We start from the raw sequence: 27,808 nt of genomic DNA on the forward strand, positions 1-27,808 counted from the left end.
TAGATATAACTGGTTACGGAGATGTTGAAGAAGAAGTAAGGCAACAAAGCTTAAAAGCAAATAAAACGGCGGGATCTCTTAATGACACAATCTGAAAGAACAAATAGCTAAGACAAGACACAAAAACAAGAATCTATAAAGCAGCAATTAGACCTATATTAACATACACGGCGGAGACAAAACCCGACACATCTAAAACGAGACGACTACTAGAAACAACAGAGATGAAAATGCTCCGACGAATATCAGGGAAAAGTGTGTTGGATAGGGAGAGAAGCGAAAACATAAGAAGAGTTAAGAGAAACAGGAGTTAAACGAACACATCAGTAGAATGGCAGAGGATAGGATAGTACGAATAGAACGAGAAAAGTCACCAAATAGACGAAGAAGTATTGGCACACCAAGAAAAAGATGGTGCGACAATTTAAACAATTTAGGAGGCTAATATTGAAGAAGAAACAGGCTTTAAATCCTACATACAAGAAGGAAGAAGAAGAAGTTATGACAATTTCATCATTATAGTAAAGCTGTATTCTTTATTTTTAAGAAAAAAATTTCTGTTGATACATTTTCCACATACCACTACAAGAGGTACCCAGAAAACAATGTATTATTACAAATTACCGCAATGAAAACCTGGACTCGTCAGAGATTTATTTTATATTTACCAGCCATTTTATTTTATTTTTCGAGATGTAAAAATTGTTTTTCATTGAATTAAGAAAGTTATTCAAAATATGACCGTTTTCAATTGCATAACAATAAAAAGTGTGTCAAATATTTTTACACCACTTTTCTAAAGCCTAATCTAAATCTATTGTAAAGCAATATTAAAAAATCTGTAAATTTATTTAACCTTCTTGCTAAACGATATACTATTGTTAATAAAAATATGTAACAATTACATCAAACAATGGATGTTGTTAGCATTATGTGGGTTTCTAATAGATTCCTGTAATCACTTTACGTAAGGATGGCTTTCATAAAATTTTCAGTTCGAAATTTGTCACGTGATCTATGATTACTTACACACCACATATATTTTACGTTCCACGACTATGATTTCAATTACGGTGTTCGTAGAATAATTGTAGGACCGTTTCTTTTTACTGTAAAAGTATTTGGCGACAGTCACCGACTTCGTGATTTTTTATAGCTATTTCATAGTTATTTGAATGTCACGGAATTTTATACATCAACGCCGATTTTCATGTTTGCATGCAGACGAAGAGATACAATTTTAGAGTATTTTATTGATAAACATATTGCCAGATCTAACTAATCTATCTAATTAGCTATGAAGATTCAGTTCTCATCTTCTTATGTTTAATGCCTATTTTTAGAAGTCCTGGCATTTATCTTTTGTTATGTCAATATTGTTTAATTGATAATATATTAAATAAGATTGTCCTGCAAAGTGGTTGATTATATTTTGGTATAAATTGCGAGCCGGATAGTTCAAACAATAAAGTGTCTGACTATTACGCAGAAGGCCCATGTTCGATACCTGTCGGATTTCTTGTATATCATTGGCAAAATACTACCCCACTATACTCCTGAAATATACTTACCTGAAATACATGTCAACCAAAACACAAGAGGCATACCATAATTACAAGACGATTAGAAACGAAACACATGCACTTGTAAGAAAAATAAAAAATGATCACTGGGAACGCTTTTCGAAAAAAATGGAAGATGATTTTTACAGTCTGCAAAAAGAAATATGACGCTTCATAAGAGTTCAAAGAACGGAGGTAAAAGAACTAATAGAACCAAAACACGTAGAAAAGAATACGTGGATTGACTATCTAAAAAAGCTCTATGCAAAGAAAGAGCAAATGACGCTAAAATCGGAAACACCATAAATTACCACAAATGAAGAACTCAATATAAATGAACAGGAAGTTCCGAAAATACTTGAAAGCCTAAAGAACAGAAAAGCAGCAGGTAAAGACGGAATGCCAAACGAATTACTGAAATATTGTGGAGCAGTAATGACAGAACAATTAACAACATTAATTAATAAATTTATAAAATACAATAAAATACCGAAAAAATGGAGAACGAGCGAACTAATTCTACTATTCAAAAAAGAAGATAAAAAACAGCCAGAAAGATACAGAGGTATAAACTTGTTATATACTACGCTAAAACTTACAACTAAAATTTTACAAGTGCTAATAAATCAGAAGATAAGTTTAGTAGATGAACAACAGGGTTTTCGTAGTGGAAGATCGTGTACAGATGCAATATTCGTTACAAAGCAAATTACTCTATTTAATGCTCTATACCAGCATTTCTGTGTCTGCTTGACCTTAAGAAAGCGTTTGACAGATTAAGGCTCGAAGATGTAATCCATCTTCTGTATAAAAGAGAAGTTCCCTTATATATTGTGTCTACGAGGCCCTGATGAAAGCAACGCTTTCATCAGGTCCTCGTAGACACATCGTCTCAGGACCAGCAACTTCACGTGGAGTTATACGTCGCCATGTTACCAAATCCACTGGTAACTTTAACACCATAATTTTTAATACCATACAATGTAAACTAAATTTAAACCAACAATTTTTAACGGGTTTTTACCCACATATTTAGTGGCTCAATACATGCACTGATGATGGAACATGGATTCCCAAAACGTTTTGTGATATAGCCCGATTGGGTTTTTTTAAATTATATACCTTTTATAAAGGATTTTTAATAAAAATTTTTTAATAAAAAAAGGATGTAAAGAGTAACCAAAATTACCGATAAAAAAATAATTAAATTATGGGTGGATCCAGGAAAACGAGCATTCATATTAAAAATATTGTAGTCACTATCCACAATAATTTGGCAATTTATCCTGAAACCATTAGAAATAGTATTTTTGGAATGCTCATTATTTGGAAATTTTGTCCAGTTTGGTGTTGGATTATTATAAATTATGTCTGTCACTTCATCAATGCAAGGGCTCATGCTTGGTTGACTTAACGCAAAATTGTATCCTCGTCCAGAGGATAATTGATACCTTTCAGTACCATAAAAGTTCAAAGTTGCTAAAATCTTCAGTTTGAATTGCAGATATTCTTTGTCCTTCTTGCATATGTAGACTAATCATATCAATGATGATCCTTGCAACATCTTTATTAAATCGAAAAAGTTTTCTAAATGTGGAAATGGGTAGCTGAAAAGGATCGCTCGTATCTCGGATTATCCTTTGGTGTAATCTGAATCAGCTCTACAAAAAGAATCAAAAATTTTAATACTGTTATAGGCGTAATATGTCGATTGTAAAGTAAACTGAGACTTACCTTTTATTTGTTTATCTTCACTACATTTATGTAAATAACAAACTACTTATCATATAAACTAACCAAACAAAAATATTCAAACGACATTTAATAATATGAGGAGCTAATAATGAGAGGACAAATTTAGGTTATGATTTTAACGGATGAAGTTACAGAATACAAAAATATTTTTAGCGGACGCTAAAATTTAAAGGCCTCTAAAATTAAATGGAAGTCTTACAGAATACACTCTTATATGTACATTTTTGATCTAATACTAAAAAAACGGGTGTGGCAGTCCAGTGGGACTGCCGGTAGAAGTTATACTTCTATACACGCGTTCGCCGTTAAAAATTTATATAGGAGTCAATCTGCACAATCATTACATATGTAATGCTATAGGTAAGAAAGAGCAGAAATATAAAAAGAATTAGTTATATAGGTATATGGTGTATCGTTTGCTGTATATAAACATTTGACCTGTAATAGAAGTATAGTAAATGAAGGATTGTATCTCAATATATTTTTATTTTTATATATGTATAAAAGGAGTTGAATGCAAAAAAAATACTCTGCAGTACACTTTACACATACTCTGCAGTGAAATTCATTGTTTATTTTGTTAATTAATTGTATTAATATAAAAATTACAATACAATAAATACACTGCAACATAATTCAATATAATAATACAATATAAATTAAAATGTAATATTCATAAGTATTTAAAACTGCCAATATACATAACTAACTTTACGAAGATAAAAATAAAAAACCAACAACTCGGATTATGTTGTAAATTTTCATTTTATTTTAAAATTTATGTTTTTTGTCTATATTACATATATTTAATAAGATTAACGTGAGGTTTTTAAATATTTTAAAAATAAAAAAGGAAATTCATAATTGGGATTCGAACTCACAACCACCAGCGTATGAAACAGTATTCTCGGTAAAACAGTGATTATTTTGAAATACAAAAGCCTAAAATAATTATAAACGTTTAATTTTAAATAATACAAAACATATCACATAAATAATAATATTAATACATATTATATTATATATAATATTATATATATATAATATATATATATATATATATATATATATATATATATATATATATATATATATATATATATATATAATATATATATATATATATATATATATATATATATATATATATAATATTAAATAATATATACAAAAGGAACATTTTTCTTCTCGAGAGAGGAAGAGAGAGAAAATATATCTTCTGTCTCTCTCTTACTCATTATCTTACATATGTAATGGTTTCACAGATTCACTCTCATGCAAATTTCCAACGCTGACCGTGCTTATAGAAGTATAACTTCAACAAGCATTTAAATCTATTTGAAATAATTCGTAAAAGATTTGAAATAATTTACCACTCACGCTAACACGTATGACGTGTGAAGAAACGGTGTCCACGAAGAAAATATGTCACGGAGTTGCAATAAAATTAATTTAGTCTTTAACCTACACCATACTATATAAATAAAACATGTTGGTAAAGCATTTTAATAATAATAATTTCTACTACGAAACATACTAATATTAAAAAGCCGCAAAATTTGCAAAAACATATGCAACTGAATTGTATCCCTAACCTCCCTCCACATAAATAGTAAATGGCTTTCTGAATGTGTCAATTAGAAGCACTTATGACAACACTTGTTTCCAGCTAGGACACCTTGCACACACAAGCCGGTCACGTGCGCAGTTTCCCTAACACGTGTCGGTTCCCACATCACTTGCCCATACAACAAAAAGGGCATTTAAAGACTCATTCCTCGCTGCCTGAGGACGCTATGTAGCGAGGCTTATTAAAGGGCCGGAAAGATGTATAAATGTAATGGATGAAAAGGAATTATCTTTAAGTTATTTTGCGTTTAAGTTATTTTGCGTTTATGAAATTTTTTATTTTTCTAAAATAATGAAGTTGGATCGAAAGCTATTTAGCATGTTTAAATTGTGACAACCGCTGATAATGTTTAACAGCAATGTCTAGCCTGATTATTACTTGTTTTAAATTATCAATATTTTTGCTTAGTATAGAGTTATCATATTTGATATAATGACCTTTAATTTTAGGATAAGGGGCGTTCTATTTGAATCATTTAATGCGATGGATTAGAACACTTCTAGTCAGTGCAGGAACTGACTAAACAGCTAAAATATTAAAAAAAAAATTATTATAAATTAATCTGTACTATTAAATAAATAATATACTAATTTTTCCATTTAAAAACTGAATATTTTTCTTCCGATGTTTGTTTTAATAGTTTCGATGTTTCACGTCTCTAAGGTGTCTCGTGACGGCTTATATTTTTTGTTTTTTTGTTTGTCACGGAATTTCGCACATCTTTATTAGGTCCAAGAGATTTAGAATTCGAAGAAAGCGTTGGAGAAGTTTAATATAATCAACTAATAATTGTTCTTCTTCGCCATTCAACACTTTCTTGGCATCATAACAAGCCTTATATTTTAAACTTATTCCCGAACTTTTAAAAACATTAATATGTCATACAAGTGTAGCAAATTTTACATTGAAAACTTTATAAGCTTCTCTTATAATATATATTCTCTTCTCCGAGTGTCTAGTATCTCAGGATCTAGAGTCATGAGACCCTGAGATCATTGACTCAGGATCTCATGACTCAATTTTAATTCGTGGCATATTGACCATTAACAATTGGTTATCTTGGAAACTGGGATTATCATGTTTCAAAGTATGGATTGGAAAAGAGTACTTAAGTGTTGCTGCATATGAACTGCTTGGTCAATAACTTTTAATTTCTCCTGAGAAGTCTTCCTGTTTATATTCAATTTTGCAGCAGATCTGCGTTGATTACGACGTGTGAAGTCTACTATAATTAAATGAAATACACGTTCGTGATTTTTGTTGATATCTCCTTTTTTTCGTACCACTTTACATATTCCTTTGTTTAGCGCACTTCTAGTTCTTCTCAATCTGGTTATAACGTTTAGTACAATACCATTACTTGAAAAATACACATAAAAACTACATCAATAATTTAAAAATCGATGGAACAATTTTTCCTTGTGCTGATGATACCAGTATCACCTGGAGAAACTCTAATATTGCAACTCTTCATTCAACTGTAACTGCTGATCTACTTAAAACAAAAACCTGTTCTGACTAAAAACCTCTTTTAACGTGAATAAGACAGTACATTATCCTATAAAAAAGCCCTTTAGCCCTTGCTTCTTAATAACAGCCGGATCAGTATCGTTGATTCTATAAAATTTCTTGGTGTTTTTGTAGACAGCAACCTTAAATGGTTCCTTATCTATTTGTTAAATAAGAAACTAGCTTCAGCCTGCTATGAAATAAGATTTGTTTCGAAAGAAACCAACTTAGCATCTTCCAAAATAACAAATTTTTCTTTGTTCAAGTCTCATATTCGAGTCTTTCTTTTTGGGATTCTAGTAGCTGCCCAATCTGATGTAATTTTTAAATTACAAAAAAGAGCAATACGGCATCTGTTTGGCCTCAATAGAACAACACATTGCAGAAGCTACTTCAAGAATCACGTACTTCGTAAACACCAACATAATTTTCCAGCAAAACCTAATGATGACTACTCCACCAGAAATTCAACCTTTGATGTTTATTTACCGATCTCTTCCACTGAGTTAGTAAAGAAATCTGCATTATATTCGACAAAAAAACCATACAGCCATCTTCCTTTATAACTTAAATCTGCAACATCTTTCCCCAAGTTTAGTAAAATGACAAAAGCCTATCTATCTGAAAGATCATATTATTCAGTAGAAGAGTTTCTTAACGAATAAATAAGAAATTACAGTACCTTTATGTACAAGTAACTAAAGTATTTTTACCTATATTTGGGTTTCATACGCAGCAACTTCAATTTATTAGATCGTAAGATTTTATTATGCAAGTTGCAATTTATTTAAATTTTTCAATGGTTTGTTTATTTTATTATCTTTTATTTTGACGGTTTATGTTGTTTCAGTAAATTTTAATTGTTATTGTTATTTCCTGACTTTTGTAAGCTTTGCCCATAAAATTGTACAAGTTTCAGTGACAATAAAGCATATTTCTATCCTGTTCCTACAAACCCTTTTTCTTCATTACCTATATAACATTATTTACGAACTCGCACATATATTAGGGCACCTAACCAAAACCAATTATCAATGCATATGTAAATAACACAATGTTTAGAGGTTTATGAAAAAGTGTGCCTTCTGTTTCCATAGGTACTCCAAATTAGTAGCCTTATTGTATATATAATACCTACGTAAGTCTAATGCTCGTTAAAAAAATTGATAAAAACAATATAATATAATAATAAAATAAGAGCGATGACATAACTAAGTTGTAACCTAATCTGCAATCAACAAAGCCACCCCAAAAATCAAAATCCAAATGGTCCGCCCCACGTGCTACCCACCCTCTATTGTACCCTCTATTGCACCCTGTATGCACAACAAGTGTATATTCACCGTAGGCCTTGCATTAAAGACGCATTAACATGGGGCGGGGCGATTTAAACACTGAGTTTATTTTGCAACCTGATAAGGTCACACACTTACATTAAAAACAGGACCGTACTCTTAACACGAAAGCTAAAGAGTCTTTACATGTATTAACAGCAACAATATCTAGTGCGTTCTGTTCTTTTAAAGTTTAGAGTAAGTTAGTTCTAGCAAGGTTCTAAAACTACGTTCTTCTACCATGTCTAACTTAAATATTATGTTTATAAGGGATTAAGCCACAATTATTGGTTGTAATGAAAATCGCAATTTTAACTTTCTAGTGGTTGACGTTTCGACTTTCACTCCGGAAATTGTTCTCAAAAAAAGATTATTATAAAAAATACTGAGAAAATTTATACCCAAAGTTATTTATTATTAGGTTATGTCATCTCAAAATTGACGTGCTTGGCCTTGTCTTGTAGACAGCAGCATGTAAATGACTGAAAAAATCTAACAATGATGTTTTTTTATACTTGGAATATCAAATTCTGACTGTTTTGTGTATTTTTTTATATTATATGTTTGTGTAAACTGTATTCTAATTGTGATTTTGTAATGTAAATTGTGAAAACGTAGATTTGTGTATTATGTGTTGCATATTTATTGTGTAGATGATGTTAGTATATTCTTGTTGTTGATTTATTTTTCATTCTGCTGATGGGTTTGCTACACATTCTTCTTCGTTGAGTAGAATGAGGACTGATTCTTTGACTTTTCTCTTTTTTTTTGTCTGTATCTTTTATGATTACTGATACATCCTTCCATTGTGGTATCTGTTTGTTGTCCCTGGCATGTTTGCATATCTGGGATTTCTCGAAGTCTATGTTCTTGATGTATGTTCCATGCTCATTTATTCTGGCCCTTGGTGGTCTTGCGGTTTCTCCCACGTAGAAGAAGAGAGGGGATTCAATACCACAGGTTCAATTTATATTCTTTAAAATAGGAAATTATATGTATACCTCTCTCTTAATAAGACACAATGCTAACTGCACAACATTTGTTAATCTATCAAAGAGACAGTTAAACGCAACAGAAAACCTGATGCTCCAAAAAGGTCTAAATTATACTGTAACACGCCCAACAGTTCCTAAAGTAGACATAATCAGTGCGGTTGAAAAAGTCTCTCAAGTGGTACCGACACATAAAAAAGAAGAATATAGAGTAGGTACTATACAAAAATAAACTGCAGAGAAACACAAAAGCAAAAGCAAATGTTAGTAAAGAGGAACTCAAAGCTCTAAAAGAAGGTGAGTCCATAATAAGATTACCAGACAACCGCAAGGCAACTTTAATTATCGACAAAAGTTAATACCAGGAGAAAATTCAGGAATTGGTCTCAAGTGGACATTACAATAAACTAAAAAAGAACCCAACCAAATCACTGGAACACACAATATATAACACAATACCTCCACAAGTTTAAAGAATACCTGACAGACTACCAAAGAACATTAACGCCACACTACAGTAGGACACCACACGTATACAGAGTTCCAAAAATTTACAAAGAGAATGTACCGCTCAGACTGATTTTCAGTAGCATGAATTCTCCATGCAGCAGACTGTCAAAGTTTCTCCTTGATATAATACAGCCTTTAGCACACAACACATCTTTTATCAAAAATTCACAGCATTTTTTGTAAAAACTAGCAGAAATACTTTACGTAGTTCCAATAATATGCTAGTCAGTTTTGATATCACCAGTTTTTTCACCATTGTACCATTGGAGAAAACTTTAAAAATAATAAGAGGCAAACTAGAGAAGGATGATACATTATCAACAAAAACTAGATTAAATGTATCAGCTATCATGGCACTACTAGCATTTTACACCGATAAAACTTATTTTCAACTAGATACTGATTTCTATAAGCAAAATTTCGTATTAGCCATGGGCTCATCCTTATCTCCATTATTAGAAGATATATTCATGAAGGATTTCGAAGAAAATATTGTACATAAACAAGACAAATAACCCATAGTATGGTCAAGATATCTAGAACATGTGTGTTCAATTTGGCCTCATGGACCAAAAGCATTAAACAAATTTCTGATGGAAATTAACAATAAAGAAGATTCAATCAAATTCACCATGGAAAAAGAAAACAATAATTCATTTCCTTTTCTGAAGATGCTAGTCATAAAAGTAGACACAGGATATGTACTCAAAGTCTACAGAAAACCAACCCACACCAGCAGATATTTACATAATCACTTTAACCCCAACGTAAACATTAAAAAATAAATTATCAAATTCCTATATAATACAGCCCGAAGCACCTGCTCTAAAGAAAATGTGATTCAGGAAGAAAAAAACCTGCTAACAAAGGTTCTGATTAAAAATAACTACCCCCATTGTCATTTATAAACAAAATTGAAGAAAGAAAACAACATAACACCACAAGAAATCCAGAAAAATTCACAAGAAGGGACTCAAAAATGACCAAATACCATATATGAAGGGCTTATCAGAAAAACTGAAGAGGATATACCTAAACAAGTACATCACAACAACATTCAAAACACACTGAGATATATTCCGTCCAAAACCAAACCCAACAACACACAGAAAGATCAAAAAACTGCATATACAAAATACCCTGTAAATGCAACAATTTCTACGTGGGATAAACCGCAAGAACACTAAATGTCAGGATAAACATACAACAAAGGCTTACAGAAATCCCAGATATGCAAACATGCCTGGGACAAAAGCAACACAGACCACAATGGAAATATGTATCAATAATCATGAAAGAAACAAGTAAAAAGAAAATAAAATAAAAGATGCAGCCCTCATCTTATTCAATAAAGAAAAATGTGTAACAAACTCATCAGCAGAATGCAGCAACCTTTGGTTGGCAATACTAAAAGAAGAAGTCGATAACAAGAATATACCAACAACAGTGGAGTCACAGGAGATCGAACAACATCACCTACAATCTCAAAAAATCATAATCTATCACATCATCTTCAATCAGACAAAAAAATACACAAAATAGTTAGAATTTGATATTCCTAGGGTAAAAAAACACCACCGTCAGATTTTTTCAGTGATTTACATGCAACTGCCTACGAGACCAAGCATGTCAATTTTGAAATGACATAACCTAGATAACTTTGGTTATATCTTTTCCCAGAATTTTTTATAATAATCTTTTTTTGAGAACGATTTCCGGAGTGGAAATCGAAACGTCAATCACTAGGTAGTTAAAAATATGATTTTCATTACAATTAATAATTGTGGCTTAATTCCGTATAAACATAATATTAAAGTTACTTCTATTCCTCTAGTTCAAAATTATTTACTTGTCAAGTTTTTCTTTTTCTACAATTTTTTTTTTGCTTACCACTTCATTTTTAAGCATAAATAGTTCTGAGTATTAACAAAAACCAGAAGAATCTATAAAGCAACTTGTAAATACCTTTGGAATAAACCATGATATACAGGGATAAGCAGAGACCTAAGATGTGTAATACTAAAGAAATGTTGGAAAGAACTGAGATAAAGATTTTAAACGTGATGAAAGTATATGGAGTTAGTAGATAAATAAAAATATTTGTGCCTAATTATTTTGTATTTTATGTAGTTTGTGTGTTGATTTAAAGCTTTGTTACTATGCAAAGTTGGCGTCATCAATAACCAGCTTAAAGCTTTTGTATTTATTGACTTGCTACCAATATATTTACCTTCGTTGTTATTTTTATAAAGGTTTTCCTGAAGATTAATTGGGAAAATCCGTCAACACCCAATAGGCTTTTGATTCTTTTATCGCCTGGTATACCCTTTTATCCAGATTTTATATTTAAAAGCAAGTCCATCCAACCTAAACCTTATTTAAGTGTACGTTCTTACATCTACAGCACAAGAAAATAAAATTAAGGACTTCGACAACCTATTAGAGACAACAATAAATCAAATTTCAGATGTAGCAATTATTATGATCCTCGGAAATTTAAAGCTAAGTTCTGAAAGCAATTGAACGATGACGGAGTATACACACCTGTATATCACGTGATGGCTATAAAAAGAATTTAATTTATTTTCTTTAAAACCGATAGCGTATGAACCGATGATTAAGTTAGTCAAAACTTTAGAGTTTGTAATAGTGACAACATATTGCTGATAATATAATATAAAACCAAACTTATTAGAGTACAAAGAATAACCACTAAAAAAACTCCCCAATATAAAGAATACATCATATATCGTCCACATTAATAGTTTTACAAAAGAGGAAGAAAAAAGTTGATACAGGCAGCTCTCATCCTATATCCAAAGTAGTGGTAGACAAAATCATAATGAATATCTCAACATTATTTGTGCAGAGATAAAGCAGCATGAATGAGCAACGGAACTGTTTTAAAGAATTAAGATAATACATGCTGATTCAACTCAATACAAAAAACTGAGCGGTATATAAAGATAACAATTCATTAGAAAAAGGTATAGACGAAGTAGTACAGGTATGGCGTAACTATTGTGTGCAAAGATTATGTTCGAGCGGTACTAGCTACGAAATAAAAATTGAAAAAATTGATTATGAAAAAGAACCGAATAATATGTTAGAATGAACTGAAGATGCTATAAAGAAAATAGGACAGACTAAGTCTCTTGGTGTAGATGTAATTCTATCTGAAGTATTAAAACATATGGGGACGAGTGATTCAAATGTCATACACTAACGTCAACTCATATGGATAACTCTAAAATGAAGTACCTTGGTATTACCCTTGACAGAAAGTTAACATGGAACTCACACTTAGATGAAAGAGCTAAAAGAGCATATATTATGAGCAGTGTCGACGAACGGTCGGACGCACCTGGGGCCTCACGCCCAGGGTGATCGCCTGGGTCTACACCGCTGTCATTAGGCCAATGCTAACTTACGGAGCTATTGCTTGGGTACCAAAAGTGCTACAGGCAACAGCGATTAACAAACTAAACCATATTCAGCGAATAGCTTGCATAAATATAACAGGTGGCATGAAAACCAACTGCTGCAATGTAGTTGATCATTGGCATCACGCCTCTAGATATATATGTCAAAAAGGTGGTGCTAGTGACAATGATGCGACTGCGCTCAGCTGGTGCAAACCTTGATGTAGGAATGGGACAATTGAGAACTCATTTCTGACGGGGAGAGTTGGATGCGTTACCACTGCTACAGGCCGGCTGCGACTCAATTGAATCAAAGTTTGTCTTTAACAAACCCTACAAAATTAAAACAAGACAGTATATGGAGACAAACGTGGCAAATGCCTATTGCATATACACCGATGGCTCCAAAATGAAAGAAGGCTCAGGATGCGGGATATACTCCAGATCACTGAACCTGAGAATAAAGTGGGGTACGGGCAAAAATGTCAGCGTAGTTCAGACAGAACTGATTGGTATCTCCATAGCCGCAAAAGAGATAACTCAAAAATGTATAACAGGGAAAACTATAATGATCTGCACAGATAGCAGACAAGCGCTACTAACCTTGAATATACCACGTGTCACATCAGGTTTAGTAATGGAGTGTCATGAGTCACTAACTCAAGCTTCGGATGGTAATACCAACATCCTAAGGTGGGTTTAAGGACACAATAGGAATAAAGGCAACCGCATTGCTGACCAATTATCTAGGAAGGCAGCAGGCCTAAGACTCTTAGGACCTGGGGATCTTTTTGGTTGGTCAACTACAACAATTACGGAAATTGTCAAATGTCACTCCCATACGCAAACCGTAAAAAGATGAGAAAAAGGGAAAGGATGTTAACTTGCCAGGGTAACACTAAGTAACCTTGAAGAGTCAACATCAAAGAAGTACTTGGGAATGACCAGGAAAAACTTTGGCAGTTGGTTTTTTAACTGGTCATTGTCAACTAAGCAAACACCTCCACACACTGGGGCTAGCAGACACACCTCTATGTAGGAAGTGTGAACGAGAAGATGAAACTGTAGAGCATGTCCTATGTGAATGCCCAGAGTTATCGTTAATACGAGAGTACGCGTTCGGCGAGTCCTGGCTCAAACCTGCCCACATAAGAGAGATATATCCTGGTGACTTGTCCACCTTCCTAGAAATGGCAGGATGGACAATGAGCTAAGGGTGGCAGCTCCCTGGGAATATGCACAATGGGTCAATTGTGGCCTAAGTGCTGTGAAAATTAACTCGCCCTCCCTACTCTACAGATACAGAACCCTAAAATGAAATACTGACTAAAAAATCTCTATAATTTTTCCTTTGCATAAAAAAGTTACAAAATGCAACCAATATAAACTAATTTTATTGATACCACATATAAGTAAAATCCTTCTACAGATACACAATAGATTAGAACAATTTATCACCCTCCAAATAGCTTCTTAAAAAGCCGGATTTATAAAGGAAAGGGGAATATAAGAACAAATTTTTAATCTACGACAGATCATCGAAAAATCAAGATAATGTAATGTACCCATGTATAGCTCTTTCATAGACTAAGATAAAGCCTTCGATAACGTACATTTTCATTTATTTTGGCTAATATTTATTAATATGAACAATCTGAATTACGTGCTTAAACAACTACAAAGTTTTATACCATTTCATGGTGATCTACCTATTCAAACTGTTATTATTACACTATATTATAAACAAAAGCATGCATGGTTTAATTGCTTCGTTGTTTACTAGAAAAGTACATGAAGTGAGAAAATACTTTAGCTAAAAATGTTGCAAACAAGACAATGATATCTAAAGGGCCAATTTTTTTTAGTTTAACTGTTAAAAAACTGGTACAAGTAGATTAATAGTAAAAAAGTGAATTAAGTAAGGCAATACTCTATTGCTTTTTTGCAATAAACTCAGGATTAGCATTTTAATATTAAAATAATGTTACCACTTTTAAGTCAACATTAGGACTGACAGGTTCTTAGCTCGTGTCGATGGATCGATATAATGACAAAAATGTAAATGATACTCTGGATAGAGAACAGACCGAAAATTATATCGATTGAAAAAAAAACTAAAATATTTCAGCTCCTGTATGAGAGGACAGAAACACATGTTCCTTTTCATGATATATTATTGTATATGTTTTCTTCTTCATAGAAATCCGTATTCCTTAGGTAGCATTAACATATTCTATCTTATTCCGCTGTTCTGCTAAATAAATTTATCGATATTGTGGTAATTCATTGTCATATATCCTAAAGCCAGAAATTTGGTCATCTTTGCGGTTATCTTCTACTTTTAATCTTTGTTTCAACGATGAGACGTGAAACTTAATGTTTTATATTTCAAAATATGATCAAAATATCTCATTTTTCTTTGTTTATTTAAGTTAAGCAGGTTTTTTTCATATTTCATACATTAAATTAACTATTAAAGATAACTTTGTTTCCGTCAAGTTTTAAAAAATAAATTTTGAAAATGGTGCTATCGTTAAGAGCTAGGGAATTATTTTTTAAAACATTTATCAAATATACTCAGCTTTTTTATTAAGATTACTGCGTCTACTCCTAAATTATATTTTATTGCTAAAATGAATATTACATATTTGTTACAAATTGTTGTGTCCTTTAAATCCAAAAGCGACAATCAAAAAATATAAATTGAAGGGAGGTTTTGACTACCGAGTCCAACCCCTGCCAAAATCAGAACCGGTCCATCAAACAAGTAAAGAGGGATGATGATATACGGGGTAAATCCTTATTTTAACCACCTATACATAGTGGTGGGTGGTTAATAGAGATGAACTTGATTTCGCCAATTTTTATCAGTCAGATACTAACCAACTCCACTCTCTGACAGACCAGTGACCAGTAAGTCCAAAAGTTATTATTACTAAGTTTGTAAAAATTACTTGCATAGAAACGTCAAAACGACGTACGTCCTGCAGGTAAAAGTCAGGTGAAAATTTAAACAAAATGATCTCCTCGGGGTTTTATAGTGTCTCATCTGCTAATGTTTCTTGTTACGTGACGGGATCCTCAGAATTGTTAGTGCCAGGAAGAGTTACTGCTGTGAGTAACATACCACAAGGTTCGGTTACTCAATCTATTGACCCTACAGCACTAGTAGGACAACCTGATGTTCAGCAGGTAAGGTTTTTGTTGGTTTTTTATATAAAGTTAAAAATAATAATTTGGCCTTTTGTGTACATTAGAGATTTAAAATGTTTTTAAGTCATATATAATTGAATAGGATTATTATTTTTTAATTATATACCTAGTTAAAAATAAACCAAACTTACAAAATAAATTATTTAGGTACCTGTTGTTTCGGTCATCAGATCAAAAGTCATTTTCGATCTGTAACACCAAAAGGTAAAATAAAGAATCTATTTTGCAATTATGATTAACTCCTATAAATAAATGATAAGATACTAAGGTATCAGAAGGAAATAGTTTCCAAACAATGATTTTGTATTCCCATTTTATTATTGCAATTTTTCTATTGAATATTTTATTATTTCCATATAAAATAGTATTTTATTTCATATTTTATGGTAGTAGTCTAGCTTACCTTTAATGGCGTGTCTCTAAAAAGGTATCTTTTAATCCTTTATATTGTAGAGTCTGTTTCTAAAGTGTGGAAATGCTTCATTATCCTATGAGTTGATTATTTTTGGAGGTACAGCTCGTACAAGTCGATTGTGTATTTCTGTTTTCTACCTTTTTGCAACAAAATTTTTACGCCAACTGCTTTAAAGATATGGTTTTAATTAATAGAATATATTTTTATATCAAAAATTAAAAATTATGGTTATAAACTCATTTCTTAAAATTAATTTCATTATCTATTTTATATCAAAATAATTGAAAGTAGCAATGCGCCTGATGAATTCTTTAATAACATTTTACAACATACCTGATTTAATTCCTTGATTTTTAGTTCAAATTCTTTCTTTAAGATCTTTAAAATTGGTTTGCCAGTTTACTTATATGAAAACCTAGCAGGCCATTACATTTTTCCTTGTCGTACAATGAAACGACTAGGAAAATTTTCATTGAGTAAATCTCTAACCACTAGAACATACAAAATAATTACTCAGAGCTCTTGACTCAGCGAGTCAAGAATGCAACCCCACGTTTAACACTTAAACAATAAAGTCTATGATTGTTAGTAAAAACCATCCACCGCCACAACAAACAATTCACAGGCAATAACATAAGCAATCAGTGTGATTACGTGAAATTAAACAGCTCGTAGAGAGTTTATTAAAATGAATAAAATTCCTAATACTCACAATTGGTCAATAAAAACGCTTTTTCTTACGAAGTAGAATCTTGGACACTAAACAATGCCTTACTTAAACGACTGGAAGATTTTGAGATGTGATGCAACAGAAATATATTGACAATCTTAAGTTTGGATCTTTAAACAGTGAACTCATCAGGAAAAAAGATATAGTCCTATAATAATTTTCCTAAAAATTACAGCCCACACAGTGAGTTTTGCTGAATATGTTGGGTGATGTTCGTTTCACCCTTTTTTGCAATTTGATATTGAAAATCACTGAAGTAAGAAAATTGTCAATCTTATGAGCTTATAACAACTATGGTGGAGATGAATTAAGATAAAAAGTCTATAATTTAATAAAAGTCAGACGGAATGAAGAAAAAATATCGAAAGAATTGTGCAAAGGACAGATTATTATTATTATCGTTATTACTATAAAGGACGATTTATAAAAAATGGTCTCTTCTTATGAATCAAATAATTACAGATATACAAGGCGAAAAGCCCGGATTTGTTCGGAAAAATATTCCCATGAGATTTTTTTTGTATAATCACTTTCTTGAGATATCCCAAAATAAGGTTCAAGAGGTCACCCAAGCGAAAAATTGTTCAAATGTTATAAACATTTTTTTAACAAATTGTAACAATACAAATTTTTGTGCCCAGATAAAAATTTTTTTTAGAATTTATGGATCAATATGAACAGAAAAGTTTGGTTGTAAGTTTTCTCTAAAATTGACCGTTTTCGAGTTATAAATAGTAATTTAAAACTGAAAACAAAAACGCAAAATGACGATTTTCAAGACGCAGTAATACAAGTAAAAAATATTATTTTTGAAATCATCAAGAACCTAATTTCAAGTTCAAGCTATCTTCTATCAGCACCAAATGAAAATTCTGGGCTTATTGTATTTTAAAACACTGTTTTTAATTGTTAATGAAGCGTGTATGGCAGGGCGGGCGTTCATTTGTACAAGAAGAATTCAAACCAGCAGAAAGTTGTGCAATAGATCTTGTTTCTCTTTCTTATACACGCAAACCGAGTTTCCGTCCTATCATAAGCGCTTCATTAACGATTAAAAACAATGTTTTAAAGTGAAATAAGTCCAAAATACTTATCAAAATAGAACAACGTTTGAACTTGAATTTAGCTTCTCTAAGCTCTAAATAAAATAAATAAGGCGATCACAAAGGTAATAAGAAAAGACATCAAAGACATTTTCTACAAAGCAGAAAAAACTAAACAAGGAATAGAGCAAAATAAGGACATGAAAGTATTGAACAGTGGCGTGCAAAAGGGAAAAATAGAAAAAAACAAACAGAACTGTAGAAGAACCTACGAACAATAATTAAATATTAACAATAGTCGAATAGTTCTACACAGAGCTATATAGATCAAGAAAAAACATTACAGTAAAAACTGGGGTACTAAATCAAGGATTAGATTTAATGCCCGATATAACAAAATCAGAAATCAAAGAGGCCCTGAAGAAAATGAAAAATAATCGAACTTCAGGCGAAGGTAAAATAGTGTCAGAATTGAAGGAGATCTATTACTTGAAAAAATTAAACTACTTCAACGTCAATATTCGAACAAACTGAAACAATGCTTCTATGATTCTATTACATAAAGCAGGAGACAAAGCAAATTTAGTGAATTACAGATCTATTAGCCTCCTCAGTCACATATATAGCTTAATTAAAAGAAAAAAATTAGAGACTTATCAACCAAGGGAACAGGCAGGATTCCGACTATAAACCTCTAGGATTAATATTTGTCGATTTTCACAAAGCCTTTGACATAGTTAAGCTAAGCAAAATACCACAGACACTTAGAGAATGCAGGCTACAACAACTATAAATGCTAAAATACAATATTTACCTACAGGCAACAACCACTGTCAAATTACATACTAATAGAAATCGCATAAAAATAGAGTGGGGGGTTAGACAAAGAGACCCAATGTCACCTAAACTTTTTAATATTGTACTAGAACATCTATTTTAAAAAATTTAGATTGGATGACAAAGCTTCTAAACAACTTACGTTTCGTCGATGATATAGTCATAATAGCTCAGAATCTAGGAATCGCAAGAAAGATGATACAGGAACTCGTTATGACTACGGAAAATGTAGGTTTAAATATAAATATCTCGTAAACAAAAACAATCAAAAATTTGGTACCCGACCAGAACATCGGTATTGGTGGGCAAGAAGAACTCGTAGGCAAATATAAATACCTAGGATATGAAATTATGATTGGCAAGGATAATTAGACCCATGAACTGAAGAGAAGAATTGGTCTTGAGTGACAGCATATGGAAAACTGAGTGAAACTTTTAAAAGTGAGGTGCCCACAAGATTGAAGAGAAAAGTATTTGATCAATGCGTCTTCCCACTGTTGACATATGGAGTAGAAATACTTACTTTAACAAAAGTAAGCCAAACCTCGGCTGCCAAACTGAGAGCCACACTGAGAAGAATGGAGCGATCCATGTAAGGAATAACTCTGCGAGACAAAATAAAAAACGAAGAGGTTAGGAGAAGCGCCAAGGTGACTGTCATCGAAAGAATAGCTAGACTAAATTGGAGATGGGCAGGACACATAACTAGAATGACGGATGAGCGATGGACAAAGGGGTTATCGTAATGGAGAGCAAGGGAAGACACGAGAAGCGTCGGTCGATCACCTGCACGATGGGCTGACGATTTAAGAAGAAAAAAACTGGAAGAGAGTGGCTCAAAATAGACTGGGTTGGAAGCACTAGAAAGAGGCCTATGTTTAGCAATAAATTTTTGAGGCTGGATGATGATGAAATTCAACAGAATATAAAATACTGTCGTGAGCCCACGATTGGTATTTATGAGTTCGTTTGGTTGTACAATGTATGATATATGTTTTGATTGAAAGTCGAAAAACATTCTAATTATTTTTTGGAATGTACTTAACTAATGTAAAAGTTTTCTGAAAAGCGAACTTTAGTGTATATTTATCTCGATCGCGTACAACCAAAAAATTCGAGAAAGGGTCCGGTTATTTTTTTCTTATTGTTTCAACATAACAGATTTTGTAATTAAGGTTAGTATTGCTAACTGGTAAATTATTTATCTTACGTAATATTTCGTGCAGAATCAAAAATTAGTGCACACAGTTTTTTATTTCAATGGAGAACTAGTACAATTATCCATTTGGTAAGAGCCATCAGACTACTTTCCTAAATATATTTCTAAATTATTGTTGTACATTTTCACTGTACATTTGTACACTGTATTGTACATTTACCCTTTCACTGACCGATAACTATGCAGTTTTTATAACTAGAACCTAATCTTCAGAACCTATAGCATGAAATTTTAGTTTTAAGTTTTGGCAACAAATTTGGGGCATTTGAAATATGCTTAAAAAACGCTGAATTTAAACTTTCACATTACAATCGATCTAAAATGTTTAAAACTGCTCTTTTTTATTTACACCAATACCTTTTTCAAAAGTGCTTAACTTCTGCTATAAATTACACCCAAAACCATCTTCTTGGAGGCATTTTTCGTGACGTGCGATCGTTTGTAATGTAAAAGTTTAAATTCTGTGTTTTTAGTCATATTTCAAATGCCACATACTAATTGCTAAAAATCAAAATTGATTTTTCATGTTATAGGTATCTGGTCTCCAACAATTGAAATTTCACTAAGACTAGTCGATGAAGATAATAAATTTTATTGATCTCACGAGAATCGTAAAAAATGGCAAAAATCACGCAAAATTTATTTATTAAACGGCTTTATAAAAATTGACTTTATTTGCGGCACAATACAAAATTATATACGAAAGATGCACTCTTTACCTTTAAAACGTATTTTGATTTTTGTCGATCAAAAGATATCGATTTTTTACCGTTGAGTTGATATAATTTTATATAACATTGATTTCGCGAGCGGAATTGACATTCAAAATTGCCGGTCGCTTCAAGCGTTGTTTCTGAGAGAACGGTTTATTCTACGAAAAAGTGCTAATACACATTTTTGTTAAAAATTATCTCAGCTACATTTTTTATTCAAAAAATTTTTTTCTACGGCGTACAGATTCTTGGTAAATCGATTTTTTTTCGTTTTCACCCCCCTACGAGGGTGGTTGGAGGGAGCAGCCCGGGAGTTAAAGTGGTAAACTTTTTTGCACCTTTTTTGGGGTCCCAAAATTGTTATTCTCGGCAAAATTTAGCTTGTTCGTATGATTTTTAGGGGTCAAATCTCTAACGACGATAACGTGAAACTTTGGATTTTTTAAATTTAGATTAATGGACAAAGTGGTTTATTTAATTGTCTAATTATTATTTTGCAAAGATGTTTATATTTTTTTAATAAAAAAACTAGTTTTCAAATCTGCAAAATTTGTAAGTTTGGAAATAGCTAACAAAAAAAAATTATTTATATCATACTAATATTTATAAATCTAAAATGTAATAAGTTAAAGGACTCAGTTATATATTAAAACGCGTAGGAAAATGGAAATGGGGTAACTCTTGAAAAACAAAGCGGAATACCTGGATTACAAACGAATTAATCAGAAGTAATAGAAACCTTCAAAATATAAAAAAAAATTGGAAAAGGACAAAAATGGTATGATGCTTTAAAGAAACCTACCGGTTTGAAATTTATTCCAAAATTTCAAAACGAATATCATAAGAGTAGCAGAATTACATATCCAATATTATATGCAATCATTACACAAATAATAGACCATTTACTGCAAACAGGGGAAAAATAATTTAATAAGACAGCTAATTTTTAAAATACACTTAAAAAGAAATCTTAGTTCAAGATCACAAACATTCAACCAGCATTCATGGTTGCACGTATTCATTTAATATTTATTTAAATATGTTTCTCTAATATATACGAATTCATTTTTTTTTTATTTTACAGATTTCTGTTCGAATAACACCTACTGGCACAATCGACCTTGATGATCGATTTATGTCTATATGGTCACCAACAACTCATTGGATAAGAGCATTGCGTCTCTCTGATGACTGCCATAGTTATAACTTACAACTTAAACTTTACAAAAGCTCAACTGTGAAAATAGATCATAATGAACCACCAAAACTTATTTTACAAGCAATACGGCCCATCGAAGTGGGCCAAGAATTATTATTGTGGTTTTCAGAAGATATTCTGGCGATGCTGCAGATGACTTTTTTAACTCCTGCTAATATACAAGGTAGGTTATATATTTATTTCTGACTATGTTTATTTTTTAATGTTTACCAAAAAAATATCATATAGATTATAGTAATTTGTACACATACCATAAAAAACGCATTCCGTTTTCTTTTACAAAAAATTATGCTTCGAGAAGAAGCATTGTATAGTGATTTCCAAAGTTTTCCGAATCCTGCTCATTCCAGTCTTACTCTTCAAGTGATTTCCGCAGTTTGGTTCTCTTTGTCATATTTAAGAATTTGCCCTAGCTAGATATATTCATTGACTTCTTCTATCTCACCGTCAGTTATAGTTATACATCTGGGGTCGTCTGTGTTTGTCATTGCTTTTGTTTTTGTCATATTCAATTTTAGGCCGATGTATTGGGAGATGTCTGTGAGTTTATCCGTCATAATTTGCACTTCCTCTAATGTGCTCGCTATAATCACGATGCCGTCAGCGAATCTGAGGTGGTTTTACTTGTTGCCATTAACGTTGATGCCACATGTTGACCAATTTGTAGTTTTAAAGAAGTCTTCTAGGGCTAGATTAAAAAGCTTTGGCGATATTACGTCGCATCGCCTTGTCTAACTCCTCTTTTAATAGGGATGGGATTTGCATTTTCATTTAGTTAGACTATCATAGTTGCGTTTTCATATTATATATTATGTATTAGTTGCCTATATCTCGGATGTATTCTACAATGATTAATAGTTTGTTTTATGGCCCACATCTCGATACTATCAAATGCCGTTTCATAATCTATGAAGGCAAGAAATATGGGGAGTTGGTATTCATTTGCTTTCTCTATCAAGGTTCTCATTGTCAGCAGATCCTATGTACTATATCCTTTGCGGAAGCCAGCCTATTCAACTGGTTGATAATTATCCATTTTGTTAGTCAACTGGCAATTATAAAGTCGTGTCCTGAAGCTTTATTATTTTTTAGCTCTTTCTGTATATTTTCAATCCCTCTATATTTGGTAGTACCTCTGATCCCACGTTTTTTATTTTTCTTTTAACGTTCTCCTTTGTTAATTCGTTAGGCTGGCTTTTTAAGGTTGTAAGCTAAGCTGTTAGGTTTTTTAAAAGTCTTCGACTATCTTTGTCATTTCATATTTGTCCTTCTCTTCCTTATTATTGGTGTCTTTAATTTTGATAATTTGCTGAACCCCCAGTGTTGGTCTTAGATATTTTAAGCCTCTATCGTTTTCAATAACTTGCTATTTTCGTTCCATTTTTTTTATGTCGCCTTCTTTAGTTATCTTTCAATTGTTTTATTAAGTTCTACGTATACTTAAGTATAGCGTTTGTTTTCTGCTAGTATGTGTCTTCTTTCTTTAATTATTTGTTTAGTTTCGTTGCTTATTTTGTCTTCTTTAGTTCTTGTTTTTTTTACGACCTGTAGTCCAGATTCGAGGAGGTTTTTATTTATGTTTTTGTTAATATCGTCAATTTGGTCTTGATTATGTGAAGGATCGGATTCGAACTTACCTGCTCTTTCAGAATTCCTCTCCATTTGTTCTTACTTTGAAGGCGTCTAACGGCGTTGTTTTTTTTAAGATCTTTTTTCTCTCGTCTTTTATGTTAATATTTATTTTTGCTCTAATAATGTGATTATTACTACTAGTTATTACGTTGTTTATTGTTGTGTAGTTTTCAAACATTATTTTTTGGTTGGGAGAAAATAGTCAATTTCATTTTCGTAGTTCCATGTAGATACATGTCCGTTTACTGTTAGGGTTATTTTTTTAAAAGATATTGATAGCATACGTGTTTTCTTTTTCCAGTAATTCCATAAATTTTTCTCTCCTCGCCTTTCTAATGTCGAATTCGAAATTTCTAATCTTATTTTCAGAGTCTTCAATCTTCCAGTTTTGGCGTTAAAATCTCCAATTATTATTATTTGAAATTCTTTGTTGCTGTCGATAGCATTTTTAAGGTCTTCGCAAAAAGTATTTATTTCATTATCAAGAGTATTCAAAACGAATTCCATTTATTTGTTTTGAACGCATAAAATAAATAAAACTTTATCAAGAAGAAAATAAAATAAAAATTAAAAAAAAAAAGGCTGAAAAAAATACGAAAGGTCATAAGAGAAATCGGGCTTTATGATAATAGAGAGAGAAGAAATGATTAATGATGGGTTAAGGGTCAAACATTGTGTAAGCAATTAAGAAGGAAAAAACGAATAATTGTCTCACATTTATATTCACAATGTGATCATCTGATTAACAATTATTTAAAGTTTTTTTCTTTTTAATTTGAACCAATAATATCGTCCCATATTAGTAGAATAATTTATTAGTAAATGAATTATTTCACTTATAATATAGTTAATTTATATTTAGCCTATTTGGAAAATATTTACTTTTGATATTTGCCCATCATTATTAAATATATTGAGCTCAAAGAGTATCTTTGTCTTTTACCTATGTTGTTTAACTTAGATACATAACTTTGATAGTTGAGATTGATGAAAAACATTTGGAAATAAGTAGTTCGGTAATTTTTGTTTTGTTCTTTATTCCGTTTAGCACATTTCAATTTAAATTTAAACAAAAAACTTTGAACAAGCAATAAATGAAATAATTAACTTTTTAGGTCAAAAAAAGTATGTTTGTAACAGATGTTCCACGCTCTACGAATCTCCAAATCCGTTAAAACTACACATTACATTAGGTTGTGGAAAAATGTCTATTTCAACGCTTTGGGAGAGACTTTCTAATGCTTTGAATGAATCCCGTAAGTCTATTGAAAAAGAAGACACCTTTAACATCCAGTTAAACCTTAAGCATCAAACTATTAAACAAAAGTCTGCCATTGACTTGACAAAATATGCAGAAAATGTGATGCCCCTGGAGCATAGACTTTACAGACCTTACGAGAAAGAGCCTAGTGCCTTTAAGCCATTTAGGAAAGACGAAAATTCCACTCAGGCTTTTGATGAGTACTCTAAGGTAAATAATAGAAATAATAATGCTGTATATTATTGTCAGAATTAAAATTAGTAAAGGGTTTGGTCTACTTCTTTGGCCACTTTCAAAAAATGACAATTACTTGATATTTTCATTATATTGATATACCAAGAAATAAATATACAATAGATAGATCTTGCAGCCGTACAGGTTGGTCTACTTGTACTTATAGTTTTGGCAAAGTCAATACAATGCTGTTTACTATTTTTAATTAGCATTAAAACAAGTTACATAAAATACTACATTACTTTCATTTTCCAAATATTACTTTTGGTATTGACGTTTAATCACCGTTCCTGCTAAAATTAAATAAAAAGGCATTAGCAAATTATAAAATAATTTTAATAAGAAAGTTCAGTTGGATTTCTTAGGTAGTCTTGGACAGGTAAATAATTATCTTTTTATTATTTACTTATCCTTTATCGAAAGTATATGCCACATCCAGGAAGAAAGTGGAACAAACTTTTTCCTTCTAATTTTTTTCAATAAGGTCAGTGATCCGATGAACTTGATCTATTGTCGAGTAGCTCTCCCTAAATGGAAATTAATGGGTGGGAATTATTTTCTTTTATTATTTATTTTTTGTCTCTTGAAAAGAAATGTTTCATTAAGTTTCTAAATAGTTAGAAGTAAACCTCTTGCGATGGTTTTCCTGGTTTGGGAATATTAATGACTTCTGTTTCTTTCCAAATCTTAGGGACATACTTCACGACATCTGCTTCTAAATAACGCATTAATAAGTTTTAACATTTTTTTTGTTAGTCGTTTTAGGATTTCATCAGTAATTTTCGGGGTTTAGTTTGTTAGGGACTTTTTAAATTATTTGTTTGGATTTCATCACAAACTTCTTTTGGAGAAGCTCGTTTAATCATAACAATTTCTGATTCTAGTTAGTTCCAGTTTTCCGGATTTTCTTCATCGTTCGGCTGAAAAGTCGCTTGTAAATGTTTAGCAAATCTATCTGCTTTTTGATTGTTCTTTCAAGCCTAGACCCTATGTGGCTTTCTAATTAGTGAGTTATGTGGAATGGATTTTTGTGGAATTTTGTTTCGACGGTTTGAGAAACATTCTTCGCAGGATACACATTTCGAAAACCTCCAACAATTAATAGGGGAAATTTTCAACGTCCATGTCTCTATCACGTATAACAATATAAACCACACATAATATTTAACCATTAATTATTAGTAATTGACTGGTATTGATTGATTGATAACCTAATAAATCTGCAGCTTTTCATTATCACTGTCACTATTTTCTTTCAGATTATGGATTATAACATTACACCCCCACCTACAGTGCTTCCAACTTGCTTTGATTTACGGCATCAAGGATATAGTGACGAAGCTCAAATTGAAAGTCTTGTTAGCAGTTTGGGAAAGTCACGACAAGGACACATTTGTCTTTACTGTGGAAAGTGTTATTCTAGAAAATACGGATTAAAAATTCATATTAGAACTCATACTGGATACAAACCTCTAAAATGTAAATTTTGCAATAGGCCCTTTGGCGATCCGAGTAATCTTAATAAACATGTGAGGCTACATGCTGAAGGAAATACGCCCTATAGGTGAGTATTATGGTGACGCGGAGTCAAACCCGAAAAACCACAGAAAGCGCGTATAGCTCCAGCGGAAATTTTATATATATATATATATATATATATATATATATATATATATTATGTTATGTATATATATATATATATATTATATATATATATATATATATTATGTTATGTATATATATTATATATATATATAATATATATATATATATATATATATATATATATATATATATATATATATATATATATATATATATATATATATATATATATATATATATATTATGTGTTTCTCTTGTCTCGGCCTTCTTGGGCTTAAGCACCATTACCATATCAAGGTAAAACAACACGATGGTCTGTATATAATTCTTTTACAAATTATATTTAAAAACAGACCACAATTTTACAATTAAAAGTTAAACGTATGTTTTTTTTTTATTTTATTCGATCATATGCTTCATATTTACTTTTCTTTTTTTTTAGGTGTGAACTCTGCGGAAAAATTTTGGTAAGAAGACGTGACTTGGAGAGGCATTTAAAATCTAGACATATGGTAGAAACACATCCTGGCATAAATATTATTGTCGATTCAACCGATGAAATTAAAAGCGAACCAAGTGACGAAGAATCGAAATCTATGAAATGATATTATATTTTGATAAATTTTTGTACATGTGTTTACTTGCTGATGTTTATTTTTAAAAATATAAATATTCTGATGTTTTGTAATTATAAATAGTTTTATTTATAGATATATGTATATATATATATATATATATATATATATATATATATATATATATATATATATATGTATATATATGTATATATATATATATATATATATATATATATATATATTTCAATATACGTATGCTGCCAATTAAATATAATCCTGGCGATATTAACTAGGTTCACGTAAATGTCCCTGGTACTAATAAATAACTAGCAAACAGCAATGACACTAATATTGTTATGGGCAACTTCAATACCAAAGAAGGAAAGGAGCAACCT

General features: G+C 31.4%; 2 protein-coding genes across 3 annotated transcripts in view; one reads left to right on the forward strand and one right to left on the reverse strand.

Moving 5' to 3' along the window:
- LOC140452464 (uncharacterized) overlaps nt 1–16,365 on the reverse strand; it is a 146,511-nt gene extending 130,146 nt beyond the window's left edge. The window contains exon 1 of the mRNA XM_072546752.1: nt 16,331–16,365. The gene's annotated coding sequence lies outside the window, so the exon portion shown is untranslated. The remainder of the gene's footprint in view (nt 1–16,330) is intronic.
- Prdm13 (PR/SET domain 13) overlaps nt 1–27,513 on the forward strand; it is a 90,639-nt gene extending 63,126 nt beyond the window's left edge. The window contains exons 1-5 of one of the 2 annotated variants that reach the window (XM_072546764.1): nt 15,686–15,906; nt 21,969–22,266; nt 24,851–25,206; nt 26,490–26,794; nt 27,278–27,513. In XM_072546764.1, coding sequence (XP_072402865.1) covers nt 15,733–15,906; nt 21,969–22,266; nt 24,851–25,206; nt 26,490–26,794; nt 27,278–27,440 — 1,296 coding nt within the window. In that variant the 5' untranslated portion in view covers nt 15,686–15,732 and the 3' untranslated portion in view covers nt 27,441–27,513. Of the gene's footprint in view, nt 1–15,685; nt 15,907–21,968; nt 22,267–24,850; nt 25,207–26,489; nt 26,795–27,277 lie in introns of those variants that run through there. The other variant, XM_072546772.1, reaches the window with a different exon arrangement.
- The last annotated feature ends 295 nt before the right edge of the window (nt 27,514–27,808 follow it).

This window comes from Diabrotica undecimpunctata, chromosome 1 (assembly GCF_040954645.1).
Source record: "Diabrotica undecimpunctata isolate CICGRU chromosome 1, icDiaUnde3, whole genome shotgun sequence".
NCBI lineage: Eukaryota > Metazoa > Arthropoda > Insecta > Coleoptera > Chrysomelidae > Diabrotica > Diabrotica undecimpunctata.